General features: G+C 42.6%; 1 protein-coding gene across 7 annotated transcripts in view; it reads left to right on the top strand.

Annotated features, from left to right (window-relative positions):
• ARHGAP36 (Rho GTPase activating protein 36) overlaps nucleotides 1–15,492 on the top strand; it is a 156,811-nt gene that overhangs the window by 18,237 nt on the left and 123,082 nt on the right. For 4 of the 7 annotated variants that reach the window (XM_027097560.1, XM_027097559.1, XM_027097562.1 and 1 more), the window contains one exon: nucleotides 13,472–13,538. The exons of 1 other annotated variant lie outside the window; for it this stretch is intronic. In XM_027097560.1, coding sequence (XP_026953361.1) covers nucleotides 13,472–13,538 — 67 coding nt within the window. Of the gene's footprint in view, nucleotides 1–13,469; nucleotides 13,539–15,492 lie in introns of those variants that run through there. 2 more of the 7 variants (XM_027097563.1, XM_027097565.1) reach the window with 2 other exon arrangements.

Here is a 15,492-nt window from a genome sequence, read left to right as displayed (position 1 = left end):
TTTTGGATGATCTGTACATTGGTGAAAGTGAGGTGTGAAAGTCCCCTACTATGATTGTGTTCCTGTCGATTTCCCCTTTTATGGCTGTTAGTATTTGCCGTATGTATTGAGTTGTTTCTATGTTGAGTGCATAAATATTTAAAATTGTTATATATTCTTGGATTGATCCCTTGATCATTACACAGTGTCCTTCTTTGTCTCTTGTAATAGTCTTTGTTTTAAAGTCTATTTTGTCTGACATGAGAATTGCTACTCTAGCTTTCTTTTGATTTCCATTTGCATGGAATATCTTTTTCCATTCCCTCACTTTCAGTCTGTATGTGTCCCTAGGTCTGAAGTGGATCTCTTGTAGACAGCATATATGTGGGTCTTGTTTTTAGATCCATTCAGCCAGTCTATGTCTTTTGGTTGGAGCATTTAATCCATTTTCATTTAAGGTAATTATCGATATGTATGTTCCTATTACCAATTTCTTTATTGTTTTGGGTTTATTATTGTAGGTCTTTTCCTTCTCTTGTGTTTCCTGCCTTTCCTGCGTAGGGAAGTTCCAAGCATTTGTTGTAAACTGGATTGGTGGTGCTGAATTCTCTTAGCTTTTGCTTGTCTGTAAAGCTTTTAATTTCTCTGTCAAATCTGAATGAGATCCTTGCTGGGTAGAGGAATCTTGGTTGTAGGTTTTTCTCCTTCATCACTTTAAATATGTCCTGCCAGTCCCTTCTGGCTTGCAGAGTTTCTGCTAAAAGATCAGCTGTTAACCTTATGGAGATTGCCTTATGTGTTATTTGTTGTTTTTCCCTTGCTGCTTTTAATATTTGTTCTTTCTATTTAATTTTTGATAGTTTGATTAATATGTGTCTTGGCGTGTTTCTCCTTGGATTTCTCCTGTATGGGACTCTCTGTGCTTCCTGGACTTGATTAACTATTTCCTTTCCCATATTAGGGAAGTTTTCAACTATAGTCTCTTCAAATATTTTCTCAGTCCTTCTCTTTTTCTCCTATTCTTCTGGGACCCCTATAATTCAAATGTTGGTGCATTTAATGTTGTCCCAGAGGTCTCTGAGACTGTCTTCAATTCTTTTCATGCTTTTTTCTTTATTTTGCTCTGCAGTAGTTATTTCCACTATTTTATCTTCCAGGTCACTTATCTGTTCTTCTGCCTCAGTTATTCTGCTATTGATTCCTTCTAGAGAATTTTTAATTTCATTTATTGTGTTGTTCATCACTGTTTGTTTGCTCTTTAGTTCTTCTAAGTCCTTGTTAAAAGTTTGCTGCATTTTTCCCATTCTATTTCTAAGATTTTGGATCATCTTTACTATCAGTATTCTGAATTCTTTTTCAGGGAGACTGCCTATTTCCTCTTCACTTGTTAGGTCTGGTGGTTTTTTGCCTTGCTCCTTCATGTGCTGTGTGTTTCTCTGTCTTCTTATTTGCTTATCTTACTGTGTTTGGGATTGCCTATTCGCAGGCTGAAGCTTCGTAGTTTCCATTGTTTTTGGTGTTTCTCCCCAGTGGCTACGTTTGGTTCAGTGGGTTGTGTAGGTTTCCTAGTGGAGGGGACTAGTGCCTGTGTTCTGCTGGATGAGGCTCGATTTTGTCTTTCTGGTGGGCAGGTCTACGTCTGGTGCTGTGTTTTGGGGTGTCTTTGGCCTTATTATGATTTTAGGCAGTTTCTATGCTAATGGATGGGGTTGTGTTCCTGTCTTGCTAGTTGTTTGGCATAGGGTGTCCTGCACTGTAGGTTGCTGGTCGTTGAGTGGAGCTGGGTCTTGGTGTTGAGATCAAGATCTCTGGGAGATTTTTGCTGTTTGATACTACGTGGAGCTGGGAGGTCTCTTGTGGACCAGTGTCCTGAAGTTGGCTCTCCCACCTCAGAGGCACAGCACTGACTCCTGGCTGCAGCACCAAGAGCCTGTCTTTCACACGGCTCATAATAAAAGGGAGAAAAGAAAGAAAGAAAGAAAGAAGATAAAATAAAATAAAGTAAAATAAAATTTAAAAAGTTATTAATGTAAAAACTAAATAATAATCATTAAGAACAAAATTTTTTTAAGTAATTAAAGAAAAAAAAGCGGACAGACAAAACCCTAGGACAAATGGTAAAAGCAAGCTATACAGATAAAATCACACACAGAAGCATACACATACACACTCACGAAAAGACAAAAATATATATATATATTTGCTCCCAGAGTCCACCTCCTCAATTTGCGATGATTCGTTGTCTATTCAGGTATTCCACAGATGCAGGGTATATCAAGTTGATTGTGGAGATTTAATCCGCTGCTCCTGAGGCTGCTGGGAGAGATTTCCCTTTCTCTTCTTTGTTCGCACAGCTCCCGGGGTTCAACTTTGGATTTGGCCCCGCCTCTGCGTGTAGGTCACCTGCGGGGTGTCTCTTCTTCCCTTGGGCAGGACGGGGTTAAAGGAGCTGCTGATTCGGGGGCTCTGGCTCACTCAGGCCGGGGGGAGGGAGGGGTACGGATGCGGGGCGAGCCTGCGGCGGCAGAGGCCGGCGTGACGTTGCACCAGCCTGAGGTGCTGTGTAGAACTCTCCCGGGAAAGTTGTCCCTGGCAGTGACGGGCTGCACAGGCTCCCAGGAGGGGCGCTTGCACACAGGCTTCTTGGTGGCGGCAGCAGCAGCCTTAGCGTCTCATGCCCATCTCTGGGGTCCACGCTAATAGCCGTGGCTCGTTCCCGTCTCTGGAACTCCTTTAAGCGGCACTCTTAATCCCTTCTGCTTGCGCACCAGGGAACAAAGAGGCAAGAAAAAGTCTCGTCTCTTCGGCAGCTCTAGACTTTTTCCCGGACTCCCTCCCGGCTAGCCGTGGTGCACTAACCCCCTGCAGGCTGTGTTCACGCCACCAACCCCAGTCCTCTCCCTGCGCTCCGACTGATGGAAGCCCAAGCCTCAGCTCCCAGCCCCGCCCGTCCTGGCGGGTGAGCAGACAAGCTTCTTGGGCTGGTGAGTGCCGGTCGGCACAGATCTTCTGTGTGGGAATCTCTCCTCTTTGCCCTCCGCACCCCTGTTGCTGTGCTCTTCTCCGTGGCTCCGAAGCTCCCCCCTCCGCCACCCACAGTCTCCACCCGAGAAGGGGCTTCTAGTGTGTGGAAACCTTTCCTCCTTCACAGCTCCCTCCCACTGGTGCAGGTCCCGTCCGTATTCTTTTGTGTCTGTTTTTTCTTTTTTCTTTTGCCCTACCCAGGTATGTGGGGAGTTTCTTGCCTTTTGAGAGGTCTGAGGTCTTCTGCCAGCATTCAGTAGGTGTTCTGTAGGAGTTGTTCCACATGTAGATGTATTTCTGATGTATTTGTGGGGAGGAAGGTGATCTCCACGTCTTACTCTTCCGCCATCTTGAAGCTCCTCCTAATATCTTTATTTTTTCTTCCATCCCAGTTTCATATCCAAAATCATATTCTTCCACGCCATATTGACAAACTCTCCAGGGTCCTCCATCTAAAGACCCACTTGTAATCCAGCTGGAAACAGGGTCTGGATGCTAAGCTCAAAACCTGGCAATACTACTATACTAACATCGAGTACAACTTGTCAATCTCTTCTTCTAACACTTAGACTCCAAGCTCTTTAAATGTACTGGGTTATTTAACCTTCATAACTATATTATGAAATGGCTACTGTTGTTATTATCATCTCAATTTTACAGATGACAAAGCTGAAGTGAGAGAGATTAAATAACTTATTCAAGTCCACACAGCTAAGAATTAGCCACACAAAAATTTTGATATACCTGTGTCTCTTTTGCACCTTCCCTTTCTTTTGAAACTGGCTTATGGCATAATCTAATGAACAGATTCTTAGACATTGTGTGTGTGTCGGGGGGGGTGTGGGTAGGATGGGCTGTGAGTCTGGGTAGCCAGCCAGCCAGCCAGCCACCCTCCACTGCCAAGATCCAGCAAGGCCAAGATATTTTTATACCCATTTTTCCTACGGAGGCAGGAATGTAAAATTCATTATGTGGTTTTGTAATCTGATGGTTAGGCTGGAAAAGCAGGCTCAAAGGATACTTTCCCTCACTTGATCCCTCAGGACCACTCTGATATAAAATATTATGTGTTGTTGGGTATGTTGTTATTTACACGTGTGCATGAGTATGCATTTACATGCACGATTCTGTGTCAATTAGCTTGTACGTGTTAAGTATAGTACATTGGTTCTCAAACTTAATCTAATACCAGCTACCTAGATAAAATCTCAAATATTTCTGGAGCCTATCCTCAGAGATTCTGATTCAGCTCAGCTGACATGGGGTGCAATGGTTTGCTATATGCACCTGAAGTGATTCTAATGCAGGTGATTTATGCAGACCACATTTTGGGAAACAATAAGATAATGGTTTAGAGTGAGCTCTGGAGCCAGGCTGCTACTGAGTGGTTGTAGGTGTGGGCAAGTCAACTTGCCTCTCTTAACCTCAATTTTCTCGTCTGTGAAAAATGAATAATAGTACCTGCCTTGCGAGGTTGCTATGAGGATTGAATGACATATATTGATTTAAAACGTGTGTCATTTGATGTGCCTGATGCACCATAAGTGCTCAATAAATAGTAGCTCTTATTATTCCTGTAATGCTATTTATATTAATCTCTACACTAGGAGGACTCTAAGACATGGTCTCTGCCGTATAATACTTACAATTAAGAAGACTAAAGCACATGAAGAAACTAGAGGACATTTAAACATGTTAAATTGTGGGATGCTAACTTTAAGGGTGGGTAGTAAATAAGAATCTTAAGACTGAAGTGACTGAGAGCCAGGAAAGGTTTAGCATTTTGTCTGGAGGACTTCACTGTGACTGCTAATAGTAAGATAAGTGTAGTACTACAATTGCAGGCATACCTAGTTTTATTGCGCTTCACTTTATTGTGCTTCACAGCTATTGCATTGAGCAACTCTGTTGGCACCAGTTTTCCAACAGCATTTGCTCATTTCATATCTCTGTGTCACATTTTGGTAATTCTTGCAATATTTCAAACATTTTCATTATTATTATATTTGTTATGGTGATCTGTGATCTTTGATGTTACTATTGTAATTGTTTTGGAATTTTTTAGCAATAAAAAATTTTTAAATTAAGGTATGTAGTTTTTTAGACAAATATGCATATTGCAAACTTAATAGACTACAATCTAGTGTAAACATAACTTTAATATGTACTGGAAAACAAAAAAAATCATGTGACTTCCTTTATTGCGATATTTGCTTTATTGCGGTGGTCTGGAACTGAACCTGCAATATCTCCTAGGTCTATCTGTATATAAATTAGGATAGCACTTTCCACATGTCAGGTGTTCATGGAAGGAAGGTGTCAACTTGAGCTAGAGAAAGCTCCATGGAGCAGTTAGAAGTCGAACAGGTCCTCAGTGGATGGGGATGGTTTGAATGAGTGGAGAGGAGAGGAATAGGACATTCGAAGCAAAGGAAGTAGCCTGTGTTGGGCATAGAGATGGGAATGGAGAGTACGTGCAGCTGGCACCAGTCACATTGTATTCCTAGAGTTGTGCACCAGAGGGCACTAGTCACCTAGACCACAAGGATAATGGCAACCATCATCGTTCTCACCGCCCTTCAGCCCTGAATTGTGCAGTGCAGTTGTCCTTAGTGCATGCTAGTAAATAGTGAAGAGGTAGGGAGGGGCCAGTTCCTGAGGGGCTACTATGAACAGGAATTTTGGTCGTAGCGTATAACCTCACTCCCTGAGAAGGATTTAAAGAACCTGGAAAGCTGAAAAGGTGAAAGCGGTTGCAGACAATGAGAGTGCAAGTCAGGGTAGGTTTGGGACAATAGGTCCTGTGTCTCAGGAAAACTAGGGGTGGGGTGCTGCTCTTGTATAGCTTTCTCAAGGTAGGAAAGGGAGATGCAGTTATCCAAGACTCTGGACACGTTGCCTTCTGAAGTCCTGGCTACTCTGCTGATGGCTCTATGGCAGAAGGTTTCCACTCATTTAGAGAGCATATATTTGGTATTTTCTTTATGCCTAGCTCAGACCTATTAAGTGCCTCAGTTTGGCTGACACTTCGTAGATTATAAGTAACTTCTATGCCCATTCTCTTTGTTCTTACCACGTTCTGTGAAGAAGAGTCAGAGACAATTAATTCCATTTCACAGAGGTAAAAACAAAGTCTAAGGAGTGTGTTGACTCAACTTAGATTATGCAGTTAGTAAGTGATGTCTTCTCACAGCCCAAGTCTTCTGACTTTGACAAGTTGATATTTACAATATCATTAGCTTTCCACCATGTAAGATGCTATGTAGAGAGAAATAGAAATCAATTAGAAATCATGGTCCCTGCCCTCAAGGGGCCTAGAATTTTTGGAAGAAATAAACATGCTAGCATTGTGACTTTAAGCAAGTCCACTCCCATCTCTGGGTTGAAGCCTTTTCTATAAAATAATGGTTTGCACTATATGACCTCAAACATTTTGTTTCCCATCCTCCTAGAAATAAATATCCATCAAATCACAGAAAACGGCGCATGATGACATAGTGTGGTTGGGTGAGGAAATAATCACTCAGGCCAGCTTGGAAAGCTACTGCAGAGTCCAATGGCTAGAGCTACTGTGAGGAAAGAAGAGGGGAAATCGAATTGGGGAGAAAGCCCTAGCTCTCTTGTTGGTGCTAAAAATTGTTCACTCTGATATCCACCAGTGTGCTGGTCCCACAAATATGCTGTATGTTGGCTCTTTGAGATACCTCTTTACTGATTCATCACCAACCCCCTTGGTGCTCACTGATTTTAGCTAAAAGTGGGGGTTAATCAACAAGGACATCTTAGAGGAGGATGTCACAGATCCTGTGGTGTGTCAGAAAGAATTCAGGATGGTAGGAATCTGGAGTCACTGAAGTGACTGAGAACCAGGAAAGGGTTAGTCTCCTAAAGCACCCGCTCTGGAGGGCTGCAGTGTGACGAAGGACTGGTAATAATAAGACAATTGTAGTCCTACAATTATATAAATTAAAGATAGCGCTTTCTACATGCCAGGTGCTTTCACAAGTGTTTTTACAGGAATAACTCTTTTATTCATTACGATAACCTTATGTGATAGCAACTGTTATTTTCCCCATTTTACAATTGTGGAAACTGATGTATATTATGCACTGTCTATCCACCTCTTTTCCTCAGAGCTCTTTTCTCTTCTTAATCCTCTCCCTCCACTTTGAACCTCACTCATTATCTGCCTTATCTTTGGATAACATTTTATTCCAATAATGTTCTACTGTATAAGATAAAATGCCCAAAGTCTAGAATTTTGAGGATTCCAGAGTCAAGGCGCCTTGTAAATCTAGCCAAACATAGCTAACCAATACTCCCTTCTGCCCTCCCAACCTCATAGAAATGTCTTCAATGGGACATCTTCCAGGAAGTACCAGCTAGTGACTGAGAAAACAGGGAGAGGTTGGAAATGCAGGCAGAGAGGCTGTCTCGAAGCCAAAGGGATTTAGAAGATTTAGAGAACCTTTTGAAAGTGTGTCAGGGGGACACTTTGTCTTAAAAGAAAGGCCTCCTGGCCCAAATGCTTGAAAGGAAGGGTGAGGCAAGGTAGAAATACATGAATGAAAAGAATGTGCAGGGCTGTAACCTGACTTATGGGCTAAGATGGTCCATGTAGTGTACTTTGGGGCAGGCTTTAAACAAACAAAAACCAAAATCTCTCCTCCCATAAAAGTCTTGTTTGGTTCTCCAGGAAACCCCCATATAACTCAAATGTAAAATAGATAGCTAGTGGGAAGCAGCTGCATCGCTCCAGGAGATCAGATCGGTGCTTTGTGACCACCTCAGTGGGGTGGGATAGGGAGGGTGGGAGGGAGAAGCAAGATGGAGGGGATATGGGGATATATGTATACACATAGCTGATTCACCTTGTTATACAGCAGAAACTAACAAAATACTATAAAGCAATTATACTCCAATAAACATGTTAAAAAAATAAAAAGTCTTTAGGAAGTTTTGCTCAGAGATTATGGGCTTCTCACATTCTCTGCTGCCACCTGGTGGACATCAAGACGTAATGAATAGGGTGTGGGGGCCGGCCAAGCTGACCACGCACAGATCCGGTGCTGCAGCACTGCGGCCCCGGGGCAGCCAGCTCCAGGGACATGCGCTGATTCGATCCCTCCAGAGAAGCCGTGTGGCTGACAGGGTCTTGATGCTCCGGCCGGGTGTCAGGCCTGTGCCTCTGAGGGGGGTGAGCTGAGTTCAGGACACTGATCCACCAGAGACCTCACGGCTCCACTCCACATAATATCAAACGGCGAAAGCTCTCCCAGAGATTTCCATCTCAACGCTAAGACACAGCTCCACTCACCGACCAGCAAGCTACAGTGCTGGACACCAAACAACTAGCAAGACAGGAACACAACCCCACCCATTAGCAGAGAGGCTGCCTAAAATCATAATAAGGTCACAGACACCCCAAAACACACCACCAGATGCGGTCCTGCCCACCAGCAAGACAAGATTCAAGCCTCATCCAGCAGAACACAGGCACGACGAGTCCCCTCCACCAGGGAGCCTACACGACCCACTGAACCAACCTTAGCCACTGGGGACAGACACCAAAAACAAAGGGAGCTACGAACCTGCAGTCTGTGAAAAGGAGACCCCCAAACACAGTAAGTTTAGCAAAATGAAAAGACAGAGAAACACACAGCAGATGAAGGAGCAAGGTAAAAACCCACCAGACCAAACAAATGACGAGGAAATAGGCAGTCTCCCTGAAAAAGAATTCACAGTAATGAGAGTAAAGATGATCCAAAATCTTGGAAATAGGATGGAGAAAATACAAGAAACGTTTAACAAGGACCTAGAAGAACTAAAGAGCAAACAAACACTGAGGAACAACACAATAGATGAAATTAAAAATTCTCTAGAAGGAATCAACAGCAAAATAACTGAGGCAGAAGAACGGATAAGTGACCTGGAAGATGAAATAGTGGAAATAACGACTGCAGAGCAGAAAAAAGAATGAAAAGAACTGAGGACAGTCTCAGAAACCTCTGGGACAATATTAAATGCACCAACATTCGAATTATAGGGGTCCCAGAAGAAGAAGAGAAAAAGAAAGGGACTGAGATAATATTTGAAGAGATTACAGTTGAAAACTTCCCTAATATAGGTAAGGAAATAGTCAATCAAGTCCAGGAAGTGCAGAGAGTTCCATACAGGATAAATCCAAGGAGAAACACACCAAGACACATATTAATTTATCAAAAATTAAATAGAACCAATATTAAAAGCAGCAAGGGAAAAACAACAAATAACATACAAGGGAACCCCCATAAGGTTAACAGATGATCTCACAGCAGAAACTCTGCAAGCCAGAAGGGACTGGCAGCACATATTTAAAGTGATGAAAGGGAAAAACCTACAACCAAGATGACTCTACCCAGCAAGGATCTCTTTCAGATTCGATGGAGAAATTAAAACAAATTAAAACAAAAAATGTAGACAGTAGAAACTGTATCTGAGTTGCCCCAGGTGTTGGCCTTAGCAGACAAAGGCTTTAAAGTAACTTTTATAACTATGTTCAAGAAAGCAAAGGACACTACATGGAAAGAATTAAGGAAGGTATGGTGATAATTTCTCATTATGTGGAAAATATCGATAAGGAGATAGACATTATAAAAGCAACACAATGGAAATGAAATGTATAATCACTTAAGTGAAAAGTTCAGCAGAAGGGCTCAGTAGCAGATTTGAGCTGGTAAAAGAAAGAATTAGCAAATGTGAAAATAGATCAATCAAGATTATACGGTCTGAGGAACAGAAAGAAAAAAGAATGATAAAACAGAACAGAACTTCAGAGACTTGTGGGACATTATCAAATGTATCACCATACGCATAATGGGAATTCCAGAAGGAAAGGAGAGAGAGAAAGGGGCAGAAAGAATACTCAAAGAGCTAATGACTGAACCTTCCCAATTTTGACAAAAAATGTTAATCTACACATCCAAGAAATCAGTAGGCTCTTTTCTGATTCTCTTCTCCAATGTCTCCCTCAGTGAGGAGCTCCCTCCTTTCTCACCTCCCTGAGATTAGGCAACCTTTGGAAGTATTGGGCAGGGTGGCCACAAGGTCTGCTGTGTAGATTTGATCAGATTGGACCCTGTAAAAAGGTATAAGGCCAAGGGAGTTCAAGGAGGCTGTAATCCAGCCCGTTCTCCACTTCCTAAGCTATACAACTGATGCAGAGGTACTTCCACTCAGAGAGATAGAGTGCCTCCTTTTCTAATTTGTCTGAAGTCTCAAACTGCTCTCCAAGCCCTGTGCCCACTGGGCAACATGTATTAGAAGGGACACCTTTTTCTAATTTTCACAAAGGCACTTTGTAGATTAGTGTGGGTCCTGGTGTGGGGGCAGGAAAGTGGTGGGACTCAGGGCAGACAGAAAAGCCACTTCACAGAGGTATGCAATCACCCATACAATCAAGCAGGTAGGACTTGAAGGTTAATAAAACCCAAGACATCCCCAAACCTTCCCTTCAATTCTGCCTGGGACTTGAGAGTACAATCATGAGTGTGGTTCTTTTAGTTTTAATGAATCCAAAAGGCCTTTGCCACAGTGCTCCTTTATTACTCAAGTGAGGCAACCCAGGCCTAGCATGGTGGTTAAGAGCCATGTGGTCTGGGGCAAGTTTATTTCTTTCTTTTGAGTCTTAGCTTTTTCTTCTATAACATAGGGCAATAATAATATCTCTCTCAGAGGGTTATTATAAGGAAGGAAAAGGAATGTAAAGTGCTAAGCAAAGTGTTTGGCACATAATAGACTCTCAGTATATGTGAGCATGTGAGCTATTATTAATGCTTAAAATGTAGTCACCAAAGGCAGGAGTGGTGTGTGACTCCTGACACTCCTGTACCTTCCCTTACCAGGAGAGCTGGAGCCTCTTGAAAGTCTTTTCCTTGGAGACATTTGTCTCCTTTTCCTTGGCTCTGCAAAGCAACTCCTTCCTAGACCCACTCTCTCTAGGCTACATTGGCTGGCACTGGGGCTAAAGACTATAGTCCTGGCTTCTTGGAGTTGGAAAGGGTCTTAAAGGGCCACTGGCTCAGGGATTTTCAAAAACTACTGTGTGGATAGGCTTCAGATCAGCATCATCTGGGGGAGCTTATTAAAATACAGATATCCAGAGCCCTCCTACAGAGAATCTTTTTCAGGAGGTCTGGAGTGGGACTTGAGAATCTGTGCTTTTGACCAGTGTCCCAGATTATTCTGGTCCTCTGCACCTCCCCCCTCATGTCTGCAATCATGGAATTCCCTAGAAGGCACCAACCACCTATACCAGGGATGGAGAGGCAGGTTGATAGGCAAGAAGGCTCTGGCTGTAGAAAGGTTTGTCTCCAACTAAGCCTATTTCCTCTGCCTCCCATACCCTGCTGACATTACTAGGTCTGAGGTTTGAAGCCACAATGCAGAAAACCAGTTTTCTACCTCATTCCCAGGTCTCCAGCAGTGACAGCCATGTTCCTCAAAACTGAAAATAGCTCCTGTCTCCTCCCTAACTCTTTCCATGGTTCGCTTCTCCAGACTGAGCAACCTTACCACCCTCTATGTAACTAACTGGCTTAGAGATATTGCGGCCTCACCAGGGGCCGAACAAACTGAGCAATTGCCTTCAGCTTTCATTGCTTTTCTAGGCATGGCAGAGCAGCAGTAGGTGGCAGCTGTGTCCCAAAGTGTCCCCATTCTCTCTCCCTTCCTCCCTTATTTCTACTCCCCCTATGGTTCTGTCCCGGAGTGACAGGCGTTATGGGAACACTGTCTGTTTGCTGCTTCAAGTCCCATCAAACCAACATGTTGAACACTGCTGTATGTACTTCCTACAGAGGGCACATTAGTTTTGCTTGGTGAGCACGCCCTAATTGGGTTCCCAGAGGGAACTTCTAATACTAGTACAGAGAATTAAGAACCAGCCAACAGATGGGGTGAGAAGCATGATGGGGAGGGTGGCAGCCAGGATTGCACATCTCCTGGAGTCTGTATCAACCATAAGACTGACAGGCTGGATCTGGGGGAAACAGCCAAGCTCCCAGTGGAAAGATCAGGTGGCAGAATGAAGTCGTTCTTCACAATATTTACACAGCGAATCTCTGCCCACTCAAGGATTTCTTTACAGATTTTGAAATCAGCCACTTTGGACATGCTGGTTTTTGTTTTGTGTCGTTTGAGGGATTTTTGGGAGAAGTGGGTGTAGGGGAAGGAGGGTACTTTTCTCCTGGGTTTCTTGGGTGGCACATAAACTCAAATCATGAGGCCCATGCCCCAACTCAAGATATCCTAGCCCAATAATCTTCAGCTTGTGTGCTGCAGACTCCTAATTGTAACTAGTCTGTGAACCCACACACTTGGATATTCCATACTTTCATAGTTGGATAACCTAAACTTTTTGAGATACCTTTTTTGAGTCCCTGCTTTAAGAACCTTCTTTGAAGTCTCAGTTCTTAGTTTTTTCCTTTTCTCTATCTACAATTATTCCCTTGATGATATGTAGTCCCCTAGCTTTACTATCTCAATCCCCTCCCCCAACTCTACTGCCAAACCTTCTCCACCTACAGCCTTCTCCACCTTAAAACCTTGAAGTCATCCTTGACACTCCTCTTTCTCTCACTTCCTACATGCATCTGTCAGCAAATTCTGTTCTACCTTCAAAATACTATATATCCAGAATCCAACTACATCTCCATACTGCTTCAACCCTACTGCTATACTCCTCGTTGAAGCCAACATCCATTTCTCTCTTGGATTTCTGCAAAAGTTTCCTAACTTTCTCCCTTCTGTCACTCTTTCTATTTAAAATCTGTTCTTAACAACCAAGAGATATTTTCTTTTAACTGAAAAATTTTATTGAGGTAATTGTAGGTCACATGCAGTTGTAAGAAACAATTCAGCGAGACCCACTGACACTTTGCTCAATTCTCCAGATGGTAACATTTTGTAAATCTACCGTGTAAAATCACAACCAGGATATTGGCATGTAGTTCACTGATTTTATTCTGATTTCACCAGTTTTGGTTGTACTTATTTGTGTGTGTGTGTATTAAGTTCTATACAATTTTATCACATATGTAAGTTCATGTCTCCACCACCACAGTCAAGATACAGAACATTTCCACAAAGATTCTTTGTGTTGCCCTTTTATAGACATACCCACGTCCTTCCCACACTACTTCTCTGCCCTGTCCTTAAACCCTGGCCACCATTAATCAGCCCTTAATTTCTAAAATGTTGTCCATTCAAAAATGATATATAAAGGGAATTACACAGCATGTAACGTTTTGGAATTGGCTTTTTTGTTGTTTTTTTTACTCAGCATAATTCTCCAAGTTGTTGTGTTTATCAGTAGTTCTTTCCTTTTATTGCTGAGTGATATTCCATGGATTATTAGTTTGCTAGGGCTGCCATAGCAAAGTATCACAAACTGTGTGGCTTAAAACAACAGGAATCTATTGTCTTACAGTTCTGGAAGCTAGAAGTTCAAAATCAAGGTGTTGGCAGAGCCATGCTCCCTATGGGACTCTTTCTTGGTAAGAACCTTTTATTGTCTCCTCCTAGCTCCTGGTGGTGGCCATTAATCCTTGGCTTGTAGCTATATCAGTCCCATCTACCTACGTCATCACATGGCCATATTTACATCATCTTCCTCCTGTGAACATCCGTTTCTGGGTCCAAATTTCCCCCTTTTTATTTTATTAAGTGGTGGATGGCAAGGGGACTTCAAGGGGAGATGAGGATTAGAGATGGAGCTTACATGTCTAGGTAATGTTGCTCAACAGTATGGTGCAGACTCTCTGGGTCAGAGGACTCTGAAGGACAACAGTGGCTTGGGGGCTTTAATCTGTAGCTAACAGATGTTTGGTGTAGTCTTGTGGGATATGCAAAGCAGGCTAAAAATGGCTAAAAATCTGGTTGTATAAAAATTAGCGCTTGGCACTGATGTGCTTTTGACAGAGTGGGTGCTGGCCTGCTTTGAAGAAATAAACAACATAGGGCCAATACACTGAGGCCATCTTTGACTCATTTATATAACACGGGGTCTTTTGGGAACTCTATATTTAACATGTTGAGGAACTACTAAACGGGTTTCCAGAGTATACCATTTTACATCCCTACCAGTAGTATATGAGTGACCCAATTTCCCTGTATCCTTGGCAGCATTTGGTGTTGTCAACTATTTTTAATTTTAGTCATTCTGATAGGTAGGTAGTGATATTTCATTGCAATTTATTTTGCATTTCCCTAATGGCTAATGATGTTGACCATCTATTGATGTACTTATTTACCATCTATGTATCCTCCTCAGTGAAATCTCTGTTCATGTATTTTGCCTGTCTTCTAATTTGATTGTTTTAACTGTTGAGTTTCGAGAGTTATTTATGTACTCACAATACTTGTCCTTTGACAGATATATGGTTTGCAAATATTTTCCCCCACCTAGCAGCTTGTTGATTCATCCTCTTACAGAGTCCTGTGCAGAGCAAAACTTTTCTATTTCGATGAAGTTTAATCTATCAATTTTTCCTTTTATGGATCGCATTTTTGGTGTCAGGCCTAATAAATCTTTGCTTAGCTCTAGACCCTGAAGATTCTCTCTTAATGTTTAGAGAAAGTTTTATAGTTTTACATTTCAGTCCATTGTTGGGAGAGCAGTCACTGCTGACCTGTCGCCCCTCCCCAGGCTTGCCCACTCAGAGCCTTGGACCTAGAACACTTCCTAACCGAAAGATAAGAAACCCTCACAGCCTGTGCCATTCTTATTGCCTTGAGTGGGAATATGTTTCCCTGTTTCAGACTCAATATGACTCCTTTTTTCTGCCTAAGTGTGTGTGTCTATGGCACCTGGTCAACCCCATTGCTATATCTGTCCCCTGCGGGGACATGAGGGGTGTGTGTAGGCCAATTTCCCTGCCGTGGTTGCTGAGAGGGACCAACACCCACTATTGGAGCTAGTCTTGCTCTTACTTGTCTAGGTAAGTAAAGTGTTGTTCCAACCACTGCTTGACTGTATTGTGTTTTCTTTGAAGACTCCGATACCAAGATCCTTGTGGTTGACGTAGTTATGAACTTCGCTATCTTCTATGAAGCTGTAGTTCTCTCCTGGCATTGGTAACTGGTGTTTGATCATGAACCATTTTGAGTGTTTTTGGTGGGGTTTTATTTTGGGGGGGGATAAGGTGTGAGGTTTATTTTTTTATTTATTTTTAAAAATTATTTATTTAGCTGCACTGCATGTTAGTTGCGGCACATGGGCTCTTCAGTTGCAGCGGGCGGGATCTTTTAGTTGCGGCATGCGGGATCTTTATCTTTAGTTGTGGCATGCAGGATCTACTTCCCTGAGCAGGGATTGACCCCAGGTCTCCTGTACTGGAAACGTGCAGTCTTAACCACTAGACCATCAGGGAAGTCCCAAGGTGTGAGGTTTATTGAAGGGTTTTTTTGTTGTTGTTGCTATTGGTTGTTTTTTTTTTTTTGGCCTATGAA

This window comes from Aethalodelphis obliquidens, unplaced genomic scaffold, assembly GCF_003676395.1.
Source record: "Aethalodelphis obliquidens isolate GAN/ISIS:26980383/991018 unplaced genomic scaffold, ASM367639v1 scaffold115, whole genome shotgun sequence".
In the NCBI taxonomy this organism is placed as follows: domain Eukaryota; kingdom Metazoa; phylum Chordata; class Mammalia; order Artiodactyla; family Delphinidae; genus Aethalodelphis; species Aethalodelphis obliquidens.
Note: the sequence above shows the minus strand (reverse complement) of the source record. Positions and strands in the feature narration are given on the sequence as shown.